General features: G+C 39.1%; 1 protein-coding gene across 4 annotated transcripts in view; it reads right to left on the reverse strand.

Annotated features, from left to right (window-relative positions):
* Nucleotides 1–825: 825 nt before the first annotated feature.
* Nucleotides 826–19,960, reverse strand: part of PAX3 (paired box 3) — a 74,772-nt gene continuing 55,637 nt past the window's right edge. For all 4 annotated transcript variants that reach the window (XM_048314974.1, XM_048314973.1, XM_048314972.1 and 1 more), the window contains exons 6-9: nucleotides 15,093–15,258; nucleotides 13,728–13,942; nucleotides 2,773–3,019; nucleotides 826–2,248 (exon numbers count right to left, since the gene is read on the reverse strand). In XM_048314974.1, the coding sequence (XP_048170931.1) occupies nucleotides 2,214–2,248; nucleotides 2,773–3,019; nucleotides 13,728–13,942; nucleotides 15,093–15,258 (663 nt within the window). In that variant the 3' untranslated portion in view covers nucleotides 826–2,213. The remainder of the gene's footprint in view (nucleotides 2,249–2,772; nucleotides 3,020–13,727; nucleotides 13,943–15,092; nucleotides 15,259–19,960) is intronic.

Consider the following 19,960-nt stretch of genomic DNA (forward strand, 5'->3'; position numbering starts at 1 on the left):
AGCATTTTAATGTACTCTTTTCAAGAAATGTATTTCTTCCTTTTGCAGTGGAAGACGGCTAGACTTAGAAGAACAAAATAAAAATAAAATGTACATGGAAAAACAGCAGAAATAAATTCCAGGTGGCTACATCCCCTAAAAAATAGTGAGGAAATTAAACATTCACCAATCCTAGGGTGAGGTAAAATTCCCTTGCACACTGATGTGCCAGTAAAACTTACCACTCATTTTGAAGGCTCTTCCCAAAATTTCAATCAGCTTGTGTGTAGGCCTACTAAAAAATTCTTGAGGTTTCTAAGGAAAAAAAATACAATTCAGGACAGATACTGCCCATAACCAATTACAAAGTTCCTGTATTGTATGAAGCCATCCCAGTTGCTCTACTTGTGCTGGTTTTAAGCCTATGTAATTTTCTTTTGAATGCATGGCAAAGGCTTTTGGCTTCTTGGGAAGATGTACTACTGGTTCCAACAGCACTTGGAAAATGCATGGTTTACTATCTCACACACACACAGAGTTCCACATGGCACACAGGCAGTACCTGGTCACAGAGGCTGCCCAATGTTCCCACGGCCCAGGATGCGTGCACAATACACTCATATAATGAATACAGTTTGCATCGAAGATAACATGGTTTATTTCTTCATGATATTCAGATTAAAATGTATCAATGTATTTAGCACAATACTACATTTTAGGACAAAATCATCAGTGCTTTGCAAGTCTTCATAATGTTTATTCATTATAAATAGTAAATATTTACTGAACTTTTTACATGAAAGACATTTGTTTTTTTGTTTTCTTTTTTTGTTGGTTTTTTTTTTGTTTGGGTTTTTCTTTTTTTTACAACACATGTTGTAGAGGCTGCAACACAAAGATAATATTTCATTTTTCCATCACCCTTAAGACCATTGTGTGAACTAACCTCTGTACTGAACCTAGTCTAACTCACTACTTCATAGTCCTTAATGCTAAAAGGAATGTATTTGTGTTCTGCCTCCCTCTTTGTTCCAAGAATAGAGAGAAATAAATAATCCCACCTTCCATCATCCTCTTCCTCTCAACATCACAAAACACAAATTTATTGACATTCTAAAATGTCACGATGCAAACTTCTTGTAAACCTTGGTTCCTATAATTATACTTTCTATATTGGATATCGCTGTATAATTTAAACAAATCTGTCAAATACAGGTCCATCTCTGTCTATGTCCTGTACATCACTAAAAAAAAACGTAAACGTGATCATTTCTTCGTATTGTTTCCTGAAGATGACCTTTAAATCATGATTAGCAAGCTGGACTTCAGTAACCCAGCAGACTGCAACAATTCTGTATTTTATCATCAGGAATTATGCACTGCAAAAATAAAAGTACCTGCAAAAATATAGTTCTGATTCTATATCTATGACTTTGGATGATCCCAAAGTTTGTGTGAGGTACACAGTATTGCACATTGCTAGGCAGTTGTGAAAAATCAGTCGCGTTGTTGGTGGGGTTTTTGTCTCCCATGTTTGTTTAAAAAGGTAAAACACACTGGGAAAACACATACGAAAAGGTAAAATCTGGGTGTCATGTTACACAAGATTTCCTCTCTTGGTAAAGCAAAACCTGTGAGTGACATTTATTGACAAGGTGATTACAAAAGCATGGCAAGCAACCAATGAGTTGCTCAGGAAGTCTTTCGCACTTATCCAGCTTCCTATGGACTGTGATGTTTCCTCTTGATGGCAATTTCCAGTGTGTACAGTGAGAGGTTCTCCCAAACTTGCTTCAGAAACTGAGCTGTTTTAAAGTTAGACTAAAGTCAGCACTGGATGTCAGATGAGTCAGAGTACGCAGAGCTCAACTGCTCTAAGTTTAGTTTCAAAATGTTCCATTTGTCCCAATCAATGCACATTAATTTCAACAACAACAAAAAAATGGAATGTTTGCCAGGCTGTGATGTTAAATAGTGCTCTGTTTTGTATACCCACTCATAATGAAGCATGTCACATTTATTCATTATTGCTTTTGGCCTTTGTCTTCTGTACAGCTTTGTCCAGCCTTCAAAAGTCTACTAAAAGCTATGACTGGAGAGAACATAACAAGCTTTTTTCTCTCAGTGGGACTGCCCCAGTTTAGGCTGCAGTGTGTTGAGAAGATCCCTCTTATCCAAGCCTTGGAGTGAGACCGGAAAACAAGACCAGCTTTAACTTGAAGTGGACAGTTCATTTATGCAATATCTGGCTTCAGATAATGAAAGGCACCTGCAAAAAAGCAAAAGAAGCTTTTTAAGTCATGCTGTGACAACCTCACAGCATGGGGCCATGCCAACTACAGGTTGACACTGTCATATTTAATACTGATATATCAAAGGAAAGGGACTAATATTTTTATTCCTAGGACAAGTTTGACAAAACTCTATGTATCTGGGATTATATACTGTAATGATTCTTGAGCTGACCTCATTAAGAACATGTGTTTCTAATAGTGGAATGCCAGCGGTTATTTCATTTTGGACAACCCTTATGTTTTACCTAATGGCAATCAGGTTTCATGTCTCAACAATTAATAACATCAAGATGTTGTTGACATCACTTAAGAAAATAATTATGCAGCAGAAATCCTGCTTGAACAATCAGCTATCTCACCAGTGCACGGCTTTGGGGACAAGTAGCAGTGAGCCATTAGGATCTGTGCTCAGAACTCCCTTCCCTACAGACAGAAAGCACAGGCTGTTGGTACCTGGGCACAGTGTTGCCCTTCCCACTGCAAATGTGCCAGTACTCACTTTGTCCGTACTGGCCGTACTGGTAGCCCGTGACGGGGTCCATGCTGTATCCCGTGGTGCTGTAAGTCGGCGGGCAGTAGGACTGGGATGTAGGCAGGCTGTCTAAGCTCTTCATGTGATCTAACCTCTGGCTGCAGCTGGCTGACACTGTGGTGGTGGGCTCCAGGCCCCCAGTTAGAGGGGACAGGGCATAATCAGTTTGCGGCTGGTGAGGCACACCACCGTGGTTAGTCAAGAGCCCCATTACCTAAGAGGTAGAATAATAGAAAGAGTTAAAATAAACAAAGAACTGCATTGCTTACAGAACCACAGAAGTTCTCAAATCTATAATTTGATTTCCTAAACCAGGTAGACTTGGTATTTGACCTGTGCTTTGAGTAGCTAATCCCAAGAGGAAGTAGAATTTGGTTGCATCATTCACCAAAATAAAATCTGATGTCTAACAAGCAATAAGAACTGATATTGGGGCAAATAAGGAAAAATATTTTTTTAAAACTTTTATAGTCTTAGAGTGCCTGATCCCAGCCCCAGCTGGGAGTTCTCCAGATGTTTATTCCTTGAGGGCTAAGTTATAAGACAACAAAAAGCAAGTAATGGCTGTCTAACCATGCTGTCCTGCATGATCTCCAAACATTAAAATGCTGTGAAAAAGCTCACACAATTTTCTTCTCCAAGATCAGCACTCATTACACTGAAGTCGGTTTGGAGCAGATCCCAGTAGCACTACTGATGGAACAAAGAACCCCATATAATCCTGATGTTCTGGGTGCTGGGAAAGGGGCAGAGCAGCTGTACCCCCTCCTGCTGCATGCCCTGTGTGCTGTAAAGAAATGAATGTGCATGAGTGAAGTGCTGGTCGTAACACCAGTTATCGATTCCACCATCTGAGTTAAAGGACACAACAGAAAGGGTCAGGCATTCCAGAGCGACTTCAAGTCAGCTGTGACTCCCTTGTTAAGCTACTTCTACAGGGACAGTTACGAAATCAGTAGCTGAAGAGTTTACTGGAAAATACATGGTTGTCCCTATAAAAGCCCAGCCCTCTAGGCCATAATTTCCAGTAGAAGAGCAAGAAAAAATTTCAAAAGCATCTGCATTTTCAAGCACAAAACTACAGTGAAAATTCCTTGTTCAAAAATCCCTCCCACTACAGGTTGGTGAACATTTCCTTTCCTGGCACACTGCTATAGCACACTTTGAAAATAAATGTATGACTGAGATTTGCTTACTTTTCCTGGAATAAATTGCACTTCAATTTTGCACTTCAGAGCCTGACAAACATTCTGCAGCTTCTAACGGATGGGTGACATACAGCTTCTGCCAAAGCTGCATATTGTGATAGTTTACAGGCTGTTCTTGCTCCAAAAAGGCATTACAATTATCTGACATGTGCTATTTGATAATTATTTTGTTTTGCAGAAATTCTTGCCATAAACTAAAGAGAATTTTTTAAAATTTGAGTCCATTTTTTAAAGACTAAATTAAACCTCATCAGAACATATCTGTTTCCTAAAGTTCTGATGTTCCTCCTGGAATTGTACTTATTTTCCATGACAAATGAAAAGGTATTGCAGGGAGCTTGTGTTCCCAGCTCTGAGTTGTTTGGTTTTTTGTTGGTTTGGGTTTTTTTAATAAATACATGAAACAAGATCCAGGGATCATGATTTAAGTGGGAAAGAAGACCTATCCAAATTTTACGTGTCTGATTAGGAAAAGAGCAAGAGGTAGAAACAGAGTAGCTCAAAAAGCGAAACCCAGATACCTGTATTGAGAACACAAAATATGTTTGCATCAAATGCACCCAAGACACCTCACTGAAAAACAAAATTCTGAGAAAGAAGTTCAGTTACTACATACAGCAGTGGAATGTTCACTTCTGATTCACTAAGCTGAAAAACATGAGTTTAATCAGTGGGTGGTATTTGCTGAATGTTTCACAAACTGAAGCATTCATGCAAAAAGAAATTCCAAAATATATGCAAAGACCTCATTCAGATACTGAAATCTTACAACTTTTAAGTTATAAAAACAAGATTAATTTGGATTCAGGATGTAAGATACTTGCTGTTTAATTCAACAAATATATTCAATGCCCAAAACCTGTTAAAAGAACTTGGGGTTAGTAATAAACAACTCTGAAATCACCACAGATCAAAAAATCATGTTATCTGCATAGCGTTTTGTGCCAAAACTCCCCCAAAAGTTGAAATCACCGAGCTCTCAAGTTTTTGTTCTAAAAATTGGTTTCTGAAAACTATTAAAATTTCTATTATTTTCTGTTTCAGAAATTCCAAATACTTTTCTTATAACTTTGGAATTCAATATGGTCCAAAAATGTAGCGTGCTGAATGACCAGACAGTGCATCAGCAGAACACAGTATAAGAACCTGTGTTCATTCACATTATATTAATTCTTATCCTTTGAAATTAACACTAATAGAGTTGAAAGAAGAGAAAGAGACACCAAAATAAAAAAAACCCCCCCCAAAAAAAAAAACAACCAACCAAACAAACAAAAAAAAAAAAAAAAAAACCATGGGATAACGTAAACATTTACATTGAAAATTACTACTTTGGGAAATATTTACCTTGGCAGGAGTATCATGGTTTTGACTACAGTTTAAAACGTGCAGGGGTTTATCAGAAATCTCAAGTGCACAACCCTTTCCTTTCCTGTGTAGGGCCAGTGTGATACCAATATTTACAGGACTTCCCCATGTTCTGTTCCAAGTTCAAGAGCAGGGAGAAGGGCTGGGCTTGTCACAGAGTAACTCTTCTCTGCCTCAGGGCTCTCACACCCTGTCTCTGCCAGCACTTTTAGGACCAATTGCTAATTTGGGTAAATAACTATTTTACCAGCCGTGTATTTCAACTAGAGTTTTTTTTCATTTAACATTTTCAATAGAATAAAACCCAAGACAAAATTATTTGGACTTTGCCAGCAGAAACAATGAACTCAAAAACTTTTGGATTGGAAGATATTTTAAAATTAGACATTTGTTTTGAAATTTAAACCTGGATCCAGACAGACTCTCAAACACCACTCAAGCATCAGTAGCAACTCTATTTGGATGGAGATTTCTTCTCTTTGACAAACTAGAATTAGCATATGGTGAGATTTACTTTAAATTTTTTAAATTAAAAAATAATACAAGTCTTTAGGCACCATTTTATTTAGTGGTTGTGCACTTAGATATTCTGGAGCAGAACTGACACAGCAGTCTGTCTCTGAGCTGGAGAAAACTGAAGTCTGAACAGTAACCAACTTCTCAGAAATATCTTCCTCAGACACCTTCAGAATCATCCTGTAGTTGATTAGTATCTAAATAATTAGATTTTTGGTCATGTCTGTTTTGAAAGCTCTAAGGGACATAGCCTCAGGGCAGGAGTCTTTGCTACGGTATGTGCCATGACCTTCTCACCCATACAAGGAGTTACAGGAAGGGCATGGCTAACTTTCACCTAATCAATTAGAAATCCATTAATGGGCCATGGCTGCAAGATGCTCAGCACCCTCAGCTTAGTGGTGCACAGGAGACACGAAAGGATCTGCATTTTGCAGCTCAGATCTTCTGCGGGCATGAGGCAGTGCAGTTCTAAGGAAGCAAACAGATATGATTGCTTTATAGTAATTAAGGTAGAAAATAAATTTATTCAATCTCTATACCATTCAAATTTCCAAATCCATGGAAAATATGTACTTCCTTCTAAATCACTTTGGGAAAGCTAAATTAGTAATTGTCAGCCTCACTGACCTAGAATCCAAGGGCTGAGCTAACACCTAGAATTAAAATAATGCAGTAATGACACTATTTATTTTAGAGTACAATTCCTATAAATGCAAAAAAAAAAATCAGATTTACGTTTTCTGGCTACATATATTTTGTTCTCACCTTTTACAAAACACACAGGAATAGTGATGCACAGCCCTTATATATATAATAAAATACAATACATGTAATTAATAAAATTATTCTATTACAAAACAAAGGTGAAATTAGGAATGAGTAAACAGAACAGAGTGGACTGCAACAACCAAATTCTACAGAAAAGTTTTCAGAGAACACATCTGAAGCAGTCCAAAATATTCATTAGGACAAGTCCCTTGCTGGTGGAACCAGCACAGAATCACCAGCTGAGTATATGATCAAGAAAGAAAATTTGAGTGATGAAAGCCTTAAAGACACGTACACAATGTCTGATCCATTATCAGCTGTTAGACAATGCTTCTATTATCACCAAAATAAAGGCCATTAAACTACAAAAAAAAGCTTATTTTATTGAAATGAAACATTCTGCCTGTTAACGTGGTTGTTATTTTAGGATGTAGGACCCTCCATAGGCACAATAAAATTCTCATATGTTTTAATTCATTTACGCATGCCTGTGTTTAGTATGCTTTGCGACCATGTCTGCAATTAATATGATTTATGAGAAAAGAACATCTGCAATATTTTTTGGGTACAGTGATACTATTTTTCCCCTCCTGTGAATGAAAGATTCAATGAAACAGCTCAAGGAAAATAGTTGGCAGTTAACATATTAAGTTGAACTGACAGAATCATGAGTAAACTTTAGCACAGTAAATGATATCCTCTTATCTGACCCTGACACATTTGCAGCATGTAATTTACAGAAGCTCTGTCCAGGGAATCTTGACAAATGCTCCTAACGATGTCAGGGCAATGTTCCATTCTAATGTAAAACAGATGTGGGTCAGATACCCTCATTCATCACTAACACTGAAAATTTCAGACTCCTTCCGAGATGAATGGCATTACCTGCTGTTAACTGTCTTCACTGTAGAGAAATCTCTCAAAAAACAAAATATTGCACAAGAAAGAACACAAAAGGGATTGTTATCATGCACTATAATGAGAGATTTTAGAGGATTAATTTAAGTTAGTTAGCTACATGGATCTATACTTATAGGATCCTAGAACCCTGTTGCTGATTCATGTTATATACATGAATATTTCTATAGAATATAAGAAACCTAACAGAAAGCACTTTTTGGCAAATGGCAAGAGCTGGCAACCACATACTTGGTTGATGAAAATAAGAGCAAATGTACTGACTTTGGACTTGGATGATCTGACCCTCTGCATGCTCATATCAAATGAGACCTCATAATGATTTCCCACCACCAGGTGCCTACGCTGGAATTAGAGAAGGTGCATGGTGCACATTTAGGATAATTAAGAAATAACTTGATTCTTTCGCAAAATATATTTTTACCTACAGAGGATTACCAATTTTCAAAACATTATTACAATCTGCCACAAAATTCATGTCTTTTTTAAAATGCTACATCACAGAGTCCCAGAACTTGGTAACATCACCAAAATAATTCTAAGATCAGTGAATTCTTGAGCCCCTGGTTGTATGAAAACCAACCAAAGATGACTGAAAAGGTAAAACAAAGCTCAAAGATGAATGCATAATTTATATGAATTTTTATCTATAAAATTAAACATCTCACAACTTATTCAGGCAGCCTCAGAGATTGGAGTCTCATGACTTTACATGCTCAGCTATGGCAATATTACTTAAAATAATTCATAAAAAGCCTAAATTTGGGATTAGGTTGCTCTTTGCCTGTGAACTCTCCTCCTACTTTCTATTCAGCCCTAAACACAAAAGAAGGATTCTAGCCATTATGAACACCAGCCCAGCTGTCACTCGCTCAGCTCTCACACACCTTCCCTCAACAACCAGGATATATGGATTTATTATGCCTGAAAGCAAAACAAACCAAAAGAGAAAAGTTAAAGTGGACATTCAAAAATGGACAGTCACCTGTTTATTGTTTCTGCTATATTAATGTATTTATTACATATGTTATATTATCTATAAATGTATATTTATATAAAATATAGAATATTTTAAATAAAATATTTGCATATTTAACCCAAAAAAACCCATGTTATTTTTACACAGTAACAATTACAAAACTATTGAATCTCATCTATTTTACTCACAGAAGCAAAAAATAATGAACCCCATTGACAGAACTTCTGTTTTTAAATAATTTTTAAAAAGGAACAAAAACTTGTATTCATGAAAATTATATCATGTGAATTAACTTTCTTACTCACAAAGAAATCCATGCCCTGTCTCATGTTCTTGGGTCATTAAGTGAAGAGTTCTCAAATGATCATGAGCAGAACATTGTTGCGGGACTGGAACCCAAATGAAATGTTTCTGTGGGCAACCAGTTCAAAGTAATACAACAGAAGATATAGGGAAAAGTATAATAAATTAATAGTTGCTTTTTTTCATTGCTCTTGTGCCTTTTAATGAGGGAATGTAAGTTTTTAGCCCTCGGTTCCTGTGCCTCCCTTAAAAACAGAGTTAACAAGACTATATGAACATATCTAACTGATTTGACAGCTGCCATCAGTTCCATACTTCAGGTTAATGAAAACCAAGTCCTTTCAAAGACTTAAGAGAAGCCCATTGCCTAAGATCTATCTCACCAAAAGGAGTTACAGGGTAACTCTTAAACTCAGACAGTGAAATGTTTTGACAGTAGAAGAAAGAAACCTGGAAACAGCTTGCATCTTTACTACTGTTCACGGAAAAGTTTGGGATTTTCTTATCAAGATTATTCCTGAGCTCCAGGTAATGGCATGAAACTGCAAACTTTGTTAAAGACTGTTATGATCTCCTACACAGCCCATTCAATAGTCAATCCACTTCCCATTTTAAAAGTGCAGCCTTTAAAGCTATGGGTTTGATTCAATTAGAGGGGGAGAAAGTAAGGAAGAGGAAAGGGTAGATCTGAGAAGTTTTCTAGAGGGCATGGAGGAAAAAAAAATATGCCTAGCAGGAGACAAGTTACACACATTTGTTCTTTTCCCATTAAAACCTTAACACTGCAGTACTGTTTAAGCCTGGATTATCCTACAGGTTAAATATCCTACAGGTTAAATACAGGAAGCACATGGCCTCATGGGCAGCAATCCAAGCAGAGTACTGCTGCTCCACCTGAATCCACAGGAGCTTGAACAGCACTCTCCAAACCAGCGAACTGCCTGACCTGGTGTAGGGCAAACTCTGCTGCTCTGACAGTAATAAGAAGCACATGATGAGGTCAGGGGATGCCGATGTACACCGGAAAAGCCTTTTCCCTTATCTTAAATGAAGCAGTTCAAAATATTGATATCCTGTCTTTAAAACAATCTTCTCTTTACTAAGACCATGCACCTGCAGTTGTGAGACAAGTGTTTCTGCAGTCACTGTTCTGCTTCACATCAAAAAGCCAGCGATGGCCACTAATCATAAAGTGCCATGCCAATCCAAAAGAATGCCTAAATCCTGTATACATGTATTAACATCCAGATATGCTACCCCCTCATAATTCTGAGTTAATAAACATTTGTTAAAAGAAAGTGCACTGAGCAACTAAAACCTAATTTGAAAAGGAAATACAATATTCCCATAAATGTATGCATGAGAGGCAAGAAGCTGCATAATAGGCATAGAAAACATAAAAATATGCAATTTACATACATTACACACTAATAATCTCTTTTCTGACATTATATTTAAAGAGCTCTGGCTGAGATGGCATGCTTGCAGTTGAGTTGCTTTTTCATGAAATACAAACAAAGACACTCCAGGCTGCAAGCTCCCCAAGACATTAATCCTTGACTCTTTCCAGCAAAAGTCAACCCATTGCATGCCTGCAAGACAGAGGTTCTCTCACCACATCCAGGTACTAATGAATAAACCAGATGAGCGAGGAGAACAACCAGTCATCTGAAGGATATCTGCAGATTTTGTCTTGATGTTAAAAAGTACCAAGTATTAAACAAGGTGGAACTCTTTCTGCTCTCTTTGATTTTTAAACAAGGTCAACAACATTTTAATACCCAGCTTGCAAGACAGATATGTAATGGAGCATTCTGCTTCCTAGAACTGAGAAATACCATCCCCTCTCACCCCCAAATTCAAGGCTAATGCAATAAAAATAAAATTACATCACCCTAGGTGTCTCTGATTGACCTCTGCCTCCACCAGTGCTTGCCTTAAATACCATATTTGTTCATCATATTCAAGAAAAAAGTTACACTGGAACCATTCTACATAAAAAATAACGCTTCCCTGGGGTCTGTGTCAGACCCTAATTTGCAATAAATTGATGTCAAGGGGGAGAAAGAGATTTAAGTCTGGTAAGAACATGATCCTGTGAATCTTAGTATTAGATTTTGTTCTGCATGTTCTAGGGGTGTTTTTTTTTAAATCACAAAATATTATCTGGGCTTCAGACAAAACCCCCCTTGCCCCTCCCCACTACAGTCACTGCAAATTCAGCTTTAGACTCAGTTTGTCAGGAGCACTTGCCAGCAAGAGACACACGGATGGGTGGAAACATTATGTTAATTGCTCACACACCCAGATTTATTGTGGTCAAAAATGCACTGGCCAGTAAATAGACCCTCTTTCTTTCTCATCTATATTCCATGCACACAGGCAGGGCAGTGCAATGTGCCCACTCAGCAGGAAAACTCTTGTTTCCCTTTTTCATGAAACCCCAAATGCAGAGCTGGCTTTTGACTTTCCCTTACCTCAGCCTCTCTTTCAGCACCTCAGGAACAGCCCTGAGGAAGCATGGAGAGGAGATGCACAGTGACACACCCCACAGCTAAGGGACATTTCACACACTAACATGCCCAGCAGCTGAGGCTCCTTTGGGCAACAGGAGTTTCACTGGTTTACTACAGTCCCACAATTTGTTGCACATAATTTACACGTCTGAGGCTGTATCATTCCCTTATATAAACACAAAGTCTGAGTGTGTCACTTTATACATCTCTACATTTTATACAGGTCTCTAACTCACTGTTCAGGCACCAGAACTGATACAGAGGAGCTGTTGGTAACACCACATGAATTTAGGTCTGGGTTTTTCATTTGTTCTTTTGATGGGAAGATAGATTTTTAACAGCTGTTGAAGGTAATCATTCAGTTACCAAGAAGTTGTTCCAAATCTAAATGGATGTAAGTAATCTCTATGCACTGAGCAATGAAAGCACAATGTCAGCTTTAGAGGGATCAGCATCCCCCTAAACCTGTTGGTAGAGCTGCTGTACATGGCCAGAAGTGCTAAACACCGGGTCAGAGAAAGGTTTCAAAAGTCTAAGGGAAAAAAACCATAAAAACAACAGAAGTCTCACAGTGTAAAGACAGGGCTGGGTGTAAAAAAGCACAGAATCTCCTTTTGACTACATCAAACCTCAAATCAGCAAGACTTTGGCTGGAGGAAACCTGGCCTCACATTTTTGTCCCATTTTGCCCAGCCATCACAAGATTTCTTTGCTGTTGTGCTCCACTTCTCTGTCACAGACAATAAAAGCCTTGTGAAAGGGGAAAAAAAAAGATCACATTTTCCATAGCCAGAACCAACACGCATTTAAATTGACACTAACAACTACTCTTTATGTATTAACATTGGAAACCAGATAGATAATTATTTCAAAAATGTGGAAGCCTTGTACACTATGAAAATAGCCATTAAAAAAAAAAAAAGAAGCAACTAATATAATGTCATGGATTTTGTTGCAATTTGCATCTAGAAATCAGAATTCTTTCAAACAAAATCTATTCAAGTCTTGCTGGAAGTACATCCGTTTGTTTTTCTGTTGGTATTTTTTTCCTGAGGTTTCAAGCCATAAAGTTTTGTACCCCACTTTATGCTATAGGAATCTGTGAATCTTAATTACATTTACCATTACAAAAAAGGGTTTATGAACTTTTGCCTTTGGGCAAAAATGTTTATTTCATTGCCTTTGTTATTCATTCTTTTCAACTCCAGTGCCTTTGAACTTTTCAGCTGCACAGAGTTATCACCGTTGCACAGGAACCAGGAACTGCACTCCCGAGATGTAAACCACAAGTTGAAGAAAACGAAGGAGGCAAAGATATATGAGTCGTTATTTTGGCCACCCTTTGTGCCATTAAAATCTCATTTTCTGCCTATTAGAATGCCCTCTCCCTGCTTAGGCAGTGGTGATAGTCAGTGATTAGTGTGTAATTGAGTATAATTGTCTTTTCACTTTTCATTTGTGTCATTCTGAGCTTCTCTCTGTTTTTCTAACCACTGAGAGGAAAAAAGGGTAGAAAGCAGATAAAGCCATTAAAACTCTCACTTTCAGCCCTGAAGAGATTCCTGATTGTAATTATAGATTGCATCCTCTTTGTGACTCCTCAGAATTTAGTGGACATCTCTTTCCAAGCACCTGAGCAAAGCCCTTGCTAATAAAATAAACTACCGTCTATTCAAGCTTTAACTAATAATGTCAGCTTCAGACAGATGCCATGTGTAGGAAAATTTAACCAATCTTTTGACACTCAATTATCAAGGCAATTTATTAACATGATTTCCTCAAAAGAGCTCATGCAAATTAGAAAAACAATTATAGTATTCATGCATTGATATATTGCCAAAGACCAGTAATACTCCTAATTTATGTATTTATAACTCGATTATAGCTCATCTCAATACACATTTCTCAGTCCTTGGAACTCTCCTCATACCACTTGCCCATAATTTTCCTGGACCACTTGGTAAAACCTTGATGAGGTTATTTTAAAGAGATATTTTATTCACAGAAAAAGTACAAGATCTATTTTCTGTGCCTAGCCACGGATCTTCAGGAGTACAGCAGTACATTACAAATGCTTGAAAACTGAATGCAAACATGAAGTCTGCATGATTCCGTTATAAATCAGTTGAAATTAAATATAAGCTATGACTCTTGATTCAGCCAGTAAGAGGAGAAAAAAAATTTAAAAAAAAAAAAAAGGAAACTAGCAAACTGAAATCATGTGGCTTATATAAAGAATACATTATGGTTTAAATTTGGCAATTCATTATACTGTGGCCTGAGGGAATAGACTCTTTGGTTCTGGTATACAGCAAATCCTCTGTCTGAAAACACAGGACTGACCTGAGGTGAGAGGCCATTGCCAATGGCAGGGTTCATGGGATTGGAGGGCCCGGATGGAGGCACAAAGCTGTCTGTATAGCTGGAAAATCCATGCCTGGTACTGGGGAGGCAATAGGCAGAGCTGCTCTCTGGGTTCGAAGGGAGGCTGCTTTGGTGTACAGTGCTTGGAGGGAGAGGCTGAGGTCTGTGGACGGTACTGCTTGGATCGGACACGGCTGGAAGCAGAAGAAACATGTTGATATGTTTTCCTCCTTTATTTCTGGCATAATAAGTTCATTATGTGAAGTTCAGCTTAAGAGAACTGCATCAGAACCTGCATCTAAATACTTGTTAAGTAGAAAAGTACATCTATAATATTGCTGGATATTTAACTGGCCTATGAGTTTACACAAAAAATCTTAAACAGACTGTAAATATCGTAACAACAGACATGCGGTTTTCGGACAACCCTTAGTGAGCACATACTGTCAGCAATATTTTTTATATATGTCTATATATAAAAACAAAGGAAAATATTTATTTACTTATAAGACTGGTAACGGGCTTTCCCCTCCTGGCCATAGCTCATAAATCCCACCACGGTTTGTATCAAGCCTAGGAATGGATGGGAGAAGCCCTGGGCTTTGAAAAATTCCCTCAACTGGAACATATACCAAGAGTTAGCATCCAAATCTCAAGAAGGAAGCAATAAGAGCACATAACTTATTTTATAAAATCTCACCCATAAGGTTTTTATTTAATAGTAAAATCTAACAAAGCCTGGATTTGAGGGTCTGTTCCCTCCTATTCAAATCCATCAAAGTTCACAGAATTTCTGATAACATTAAGAAAAATTTTTACCCTACTGAGACTGGCTACTGTCTGATGTGAAACAAGGTGGTCTGAATAGCTGCTTTTTCCCACTGCCAGGTAAATATTCAGAGTATTTGTCTGAATAGCTGCTTTTTCCCACTGCCAGGTAAATATTCAGAGCATTTACAGAAGTTCCAATGCTTCATCACTGGTAGTCACAATGAGGACAGAGTGCACCTGCCTCCTTCTACACCACACCAGACACTTCCAGCAAAGCAGGCCATTGCAGGGGCAGGACAGGGATGAGTGTACATCACTTTACCAAAGCTGCGTGACTGCTGGGCAGGAGGTGATTATTTCTCTGGAGAGCACCCTTCACATGGAACCACCCCTTTCTTGCAGCAAAACAAATCTGAGTTCTTATGCGCTTAAAATAAGCAGGCTTGCAGGGTCATCCCTGAGTCAGACCCTAAATTAGCCAACACATTAGAAAAGAAAATATTTCTACAACAGATAAGCACAGGAAACCCCCCAATAACACTGTTTTAACCAAGTACCTGTGGGCTACTGTACCTTGCGGTATGGAGGTGGGTTGGTAGGAGGGCTCAGAGAGCTGGTATGTTGGCAAAGTTGGCATGGCACTGGGTGGGAATCCTCCAGGGATCAGATGGTTGAAAGCCATCAGTTGGTTGGCTCCTGCCTGTTTCCTCCATCTGGCACGACGATTACTAAACCAGACCTGCAAATGTTTTAAATATGAACATTTGAGTTTTGCACATTTAATACAGATGTATCAGAAATAATGGCATTGTATTTCAAACACACTCAGTGTCTGAGATGAGAGATGCAGAAGATGCACACTGAACTCAAGTGCTCCTAGACAAGAAAGGGGCCCTTGGCACACATTTCCGTGGTCCAACAGATGCAACACAGGAATTCTGATCCATAGTTTCCTCCCAAATACAGCCTCTCCTGAAAAGAAACTGGCTATTCTTTCAAGCTTTAATGTTCTTAATCACTATAATTATGGTGCTGGATTTAATGAGAAAGGGGAAACCTCTCCACTTAATCTAAGTGCCAGCTATTTAGTCTATACTGTACTGTCTTTATATTTAATTTGCTGACAAGTTAGTGGCATCACTTACTGCACTGTTAGAAGGGGCATGTACTTACATATTAGGACACTATATTGCCCTAATGACCAACAGAACTTTAAGCTTTTTAATTTGAAAAATACAAGTCCCATGTACAAAATACACAAGCAAGTTTTCCCTCCCAGCAAGATTTCATGTATTCACATATGTACAAAACATCTCTTAATAAACTTACAACAGTAGGTCAGAATTTCAGTGCTAGATTAGCATTTCAGAACCACTTTGAAATCCTTTCCCAGGACAGTGCACCAACCAGATGGGGTTTGGATTTGTGGGACATTTTAGCTATAAATCTGCTTTTCTTCACATCATTCTCAGTTCATGTTTTAAGTTTTCCAAGTCTTGGATGGTTCTTATTACCTCCAAGACAGGAAGAGGTAAGACTTCACAAATGCAGACATAATAGGAGTTGCAAAACACATTTGTTAATTTTGATATTATAGTGATTCCACACGTCATAAATTGGAAGGGTAAGGAGTCAGTGCAGGGGTGCCTGAAGCAGGGTGCAGCCACAGTGCCTTGTTGCAGGGTCAGAGCAGGCTCTTGATTACAGCTCTCAGCTCCATAGTGGAGCACTGAGGGAAAGAATGGCTGTTTAAGGCAACAGAGACCGCACACATTTGTAAACAAGCAGCCAGTTGCTCATAATCCTACACCCTGAAGCAGCTGCAGTGCTCATCTATAGATCCAATCAATTAGATAAGACCTGAACTGAGTGTTAACATCCGATAAAGTAGATCTGCACAGCTTTTAAGGCAGGCTGGCCTGAAAGCCACTGAGGCATGTTAGCTGATGAGCCACATACAGATGTATTTGTATAAGTAAGACGGGGCTCAGATCTGTAACTCTTCCGGCAAGCAGCCCTTGCTGGCTTATGAATCAGGCATCACAGACTGGGATTCTAAGTTTAACACCATTTACAAGCCATGAGTGGCCCTCATATAAGAGGGTAACAACATTTTGGGCTGCATTGCAGGCTTCTCCTCTGCTTGCTATTTCATGACAGGGGTGCTGGGACTCACTGAGCCATCTGGTTTCTGACATAGGCCATCTGTCACCATGTAGTTTGTTCTGACTTCATCCTCTTTTCAGAATGACATGCTCAGTTCACACAGCTGCCTCCTCCTTTGGCTGCAACATCTACTCCTCAATTATACACTCCCACTCCGGTTTAGGATACAGGACAGAGGGATAGGTGGAGCCTCTGTTCTATGTCACAAATCCCTCTCTTGTTTTTTTGCTGTACATACTAACTCCCCCTCTGTCTGCACATGAACCATGTCTGAAAGCAGCTGGCAGGGACAAGGAGTGGGGTGGAGATGCAAAACCTGCAATGAGCAGTAGTTGGGGATGGGTCTAGATTCAGCCTGTAGAGCAAGAAAGAGACCTTGCTAAAGATCGAAAGAACACTTAGGAAGGATAATGGAGGTCAAAGAGTGATCAGGGAACAGAAATCGCTTGTTGTAATTAGCTGACCCAGGTCATTAACGATGGCTTTTTTCCTTGACACTCTCTCTTCTTCAGGTCAAGAGGGTTATCTGATGATCTCCAAATGCTGCGGGAATAAGAACTGACTACACTGTGTAAATGGATTTCACTCAGGAAAGTGAGGTAACAAGATTTTGTTTCCTCTACAGATAAGCATTTGCCTTCAAACTCCAGATCTTTACTAAAATGAGTCAGATCCCAAACTTTAATTCAGTAGTAAGCAATTTACATAAATGCTAAGTTTTATACTTTTATTTACAGACAGATTTTTGGCTCATTTTATAGACTTGCATTTTTTCCAGAACTGCAGCTACCTATTAGACATCCCTGAAAGGGACACACTCGATGGTATCATAAAGTCTGCAGGAGCCACAAAATGAACATCCTTGTGCAGAGCTTTGTTGCCACCTGGAGCTCCATTACATAAAGTGGGACTCTGCAAGGGAGCAGATACCTGCCCAGGCTGTGCAGAAACAAGACTGGGTATTGCCGCCTCAGTCCTATGTGATTGGGATGTGCTAAATGAGCGTTACTTGACAGGCACCCATGGCACTGGCACAGTCCTCTGGCACTGGCCCCTTGCTTTCCCCGGGTGGCAGGAAGGCAGATGGCACCTGACTAGCACCAGAGTTAGTAGAAAATTAATTCACCAAAACCCCTTGAACAATTTCAAAACTGCAGAGGACGTTTTATTGCCATTAATACCACACAAGCTCACCACTACAGAATGGTAGAGGCACATAAGAAAACGAAAGTAAAAAAGCCACCAAATCAAGAAAAAGTTACTAGAAACTCAGTAACTGAAACCTAAATAACTCAAACTTAAATATTTTATTTACATTTTATGTGATGCTTATTAAAATTAGTCAAATGTATCATGAAAAATCTGTGTACACTACTACCACTAAAGAAATCTTGAAAAACTTTGCTAATCTCAAGCCAAGACTTAAAAATGAATCTAGTCACCACAAGCCAGTGTGTCTGCTTAGAAACATATTGTAAACACCTGGGGAAATATTGTCTTTTGTTTGTACATTTCCAATATGATTTAAATACAATGTCGCCTTATGTACAACAGATTTCAACTTCCACCAACATGACAAAATCCTCATCGTATGAGGGGCCTTTTCAAATCTAGCAGGCCCCCATAGGATGTTCCTGTTCTTCCATAACCTCCTTTTGAGAGGCACACAATCATCACCTGGATGCAGGGATGCTTCCAGTACAAAGCAGGCCCTGGAGGAGATCTCAAGCGTCATTCTGTGAGAAAGTTCCACCCTGCAGAGGGCACAACAGAAATCAAACTCTAAACTATCTAAACATGGACAAAGGAAACACGGCTTGGCTGAGGGACCCAAGCATTCAAAAACTATGTCTGCACAGAAACCAAGTCATACTCATTTTAGTGAGGCTTGGACTCCTTGGGTCCCATGTCACTTTCAAAGATGGAATGTAAATTATCCAGATGATTTGGAAACAAACCTGAATCCCAGTGTCTGGCCAAAATTTATTATCTCGAAAATAGAACTGAAGAGAATGAAATATAGGACAAAAGAGGGGGAAAGTAGCCCTTTAAGTACTGGAGGCTCCAGTTTTTCAAGCACCTGGGACTGGACTGACCAAAAAAGAAATCACTCAGCACCAGAACAAAAAAACTGTATTTTGCACCAATGTAGAGTGGATAAGGTGAACTAATATGTTTCTTTCGTCTCTATTTCCTAATATTTAGATCCTGCCTCTTATTATAATTTTTTCTTAAAGTAGTTTGCAAGTGATCATGCCAATATCTTATTTTGTTGATCTCAACAGGATATTCTTTAGAAGATGCATTTATTCACTTGGGAACACACTAGTGTAATTAGCCTTGACATTTTGACAGTCTGATCGTAAACACAGAGTTCTCTATGTGCTTTTAAGGCAAAAAGATCTCTGATTCAACAGGGCAAAACATTCAAGATGTGAATGTTGCAAAAAATCCATGGATATTTTGTTATACAAAGTCCTGACCATTGCAAGCATGAGTGCCAGAAACACACAAAGTCAAAAGACTGATGTATTGTTAACGGCACTTCTAATTTTAGATGGATTTTAGATGGGGGAAGGGAGGGGTTGGTTTGGTTTTTCCTCATGATATTTTTCATGGTAACTGCCTCCCCCACCCTACTACTCCCCACCTCTCTCTTCCCACAAAATTCACATGTTCAAAACAAAGTCTGACCATCCTGGAAGCCGGAGTCCTTGGCAGATGTTCCACCAGGGAAAGAATGTGGGCTGTGCCAGAAGGAGCAGGGGTGCCTTGGGAAGAGGGGATGCTGAAGAAGGAAACTGCAAACAAAGTTGAGCTGCACCAGCCCAGGCAGAGCCAACTGTGTTACCTTTGCAAAACACGGCAGTGTGACTTCTACAGACAGCCTCAGGGCCCTGCAGTCCCTACAGATGTCAGACCTCGCTTACTTCAGCAGCCCTTCGAGGGTGTGCACAGGAAAGAAGTTTTTATCTTCCCTTTTCTGGTTTTTTTTTTTAGCAGTACTGTGAGTTTCCATCCTGGCTCACCATCAGTACGATGAGCTGCAGGGAAAGCACTGCCAGGGACCAGCCACAGGATGAAGAAAGAGTAGAAACAGCTTTTTAGCACAACTAGTTGGAAAATCAGCTTGGCTGTGACATCTGCACACCCCCAGCCTCATAGGAATAGGGTCCACTGTGTACAGATGCACACGATGTTCCCTCACAGCACCCCAAAGCTGTGCCCAAAGCCTGCTGAGAGCAACATGCCATGGCCACCAGTGGGAATGACAC

This window comes from Corvus hawaiiensis, chromosome 10 (genome assembly GCF_020740725.1).
Source record: "Corvus hawaiiensis isolate bCorHaw1 chromosome 10, bCorHaw1.pri.cur, whole genome shotgun sequence".
In the NCBI taxonomy this organism is placed as follows: Eukaryota; Metazoa; Chordata; class Aves; order Passeriformes; family Corvidae; genus Corvus; species Corvus hawaiiensis.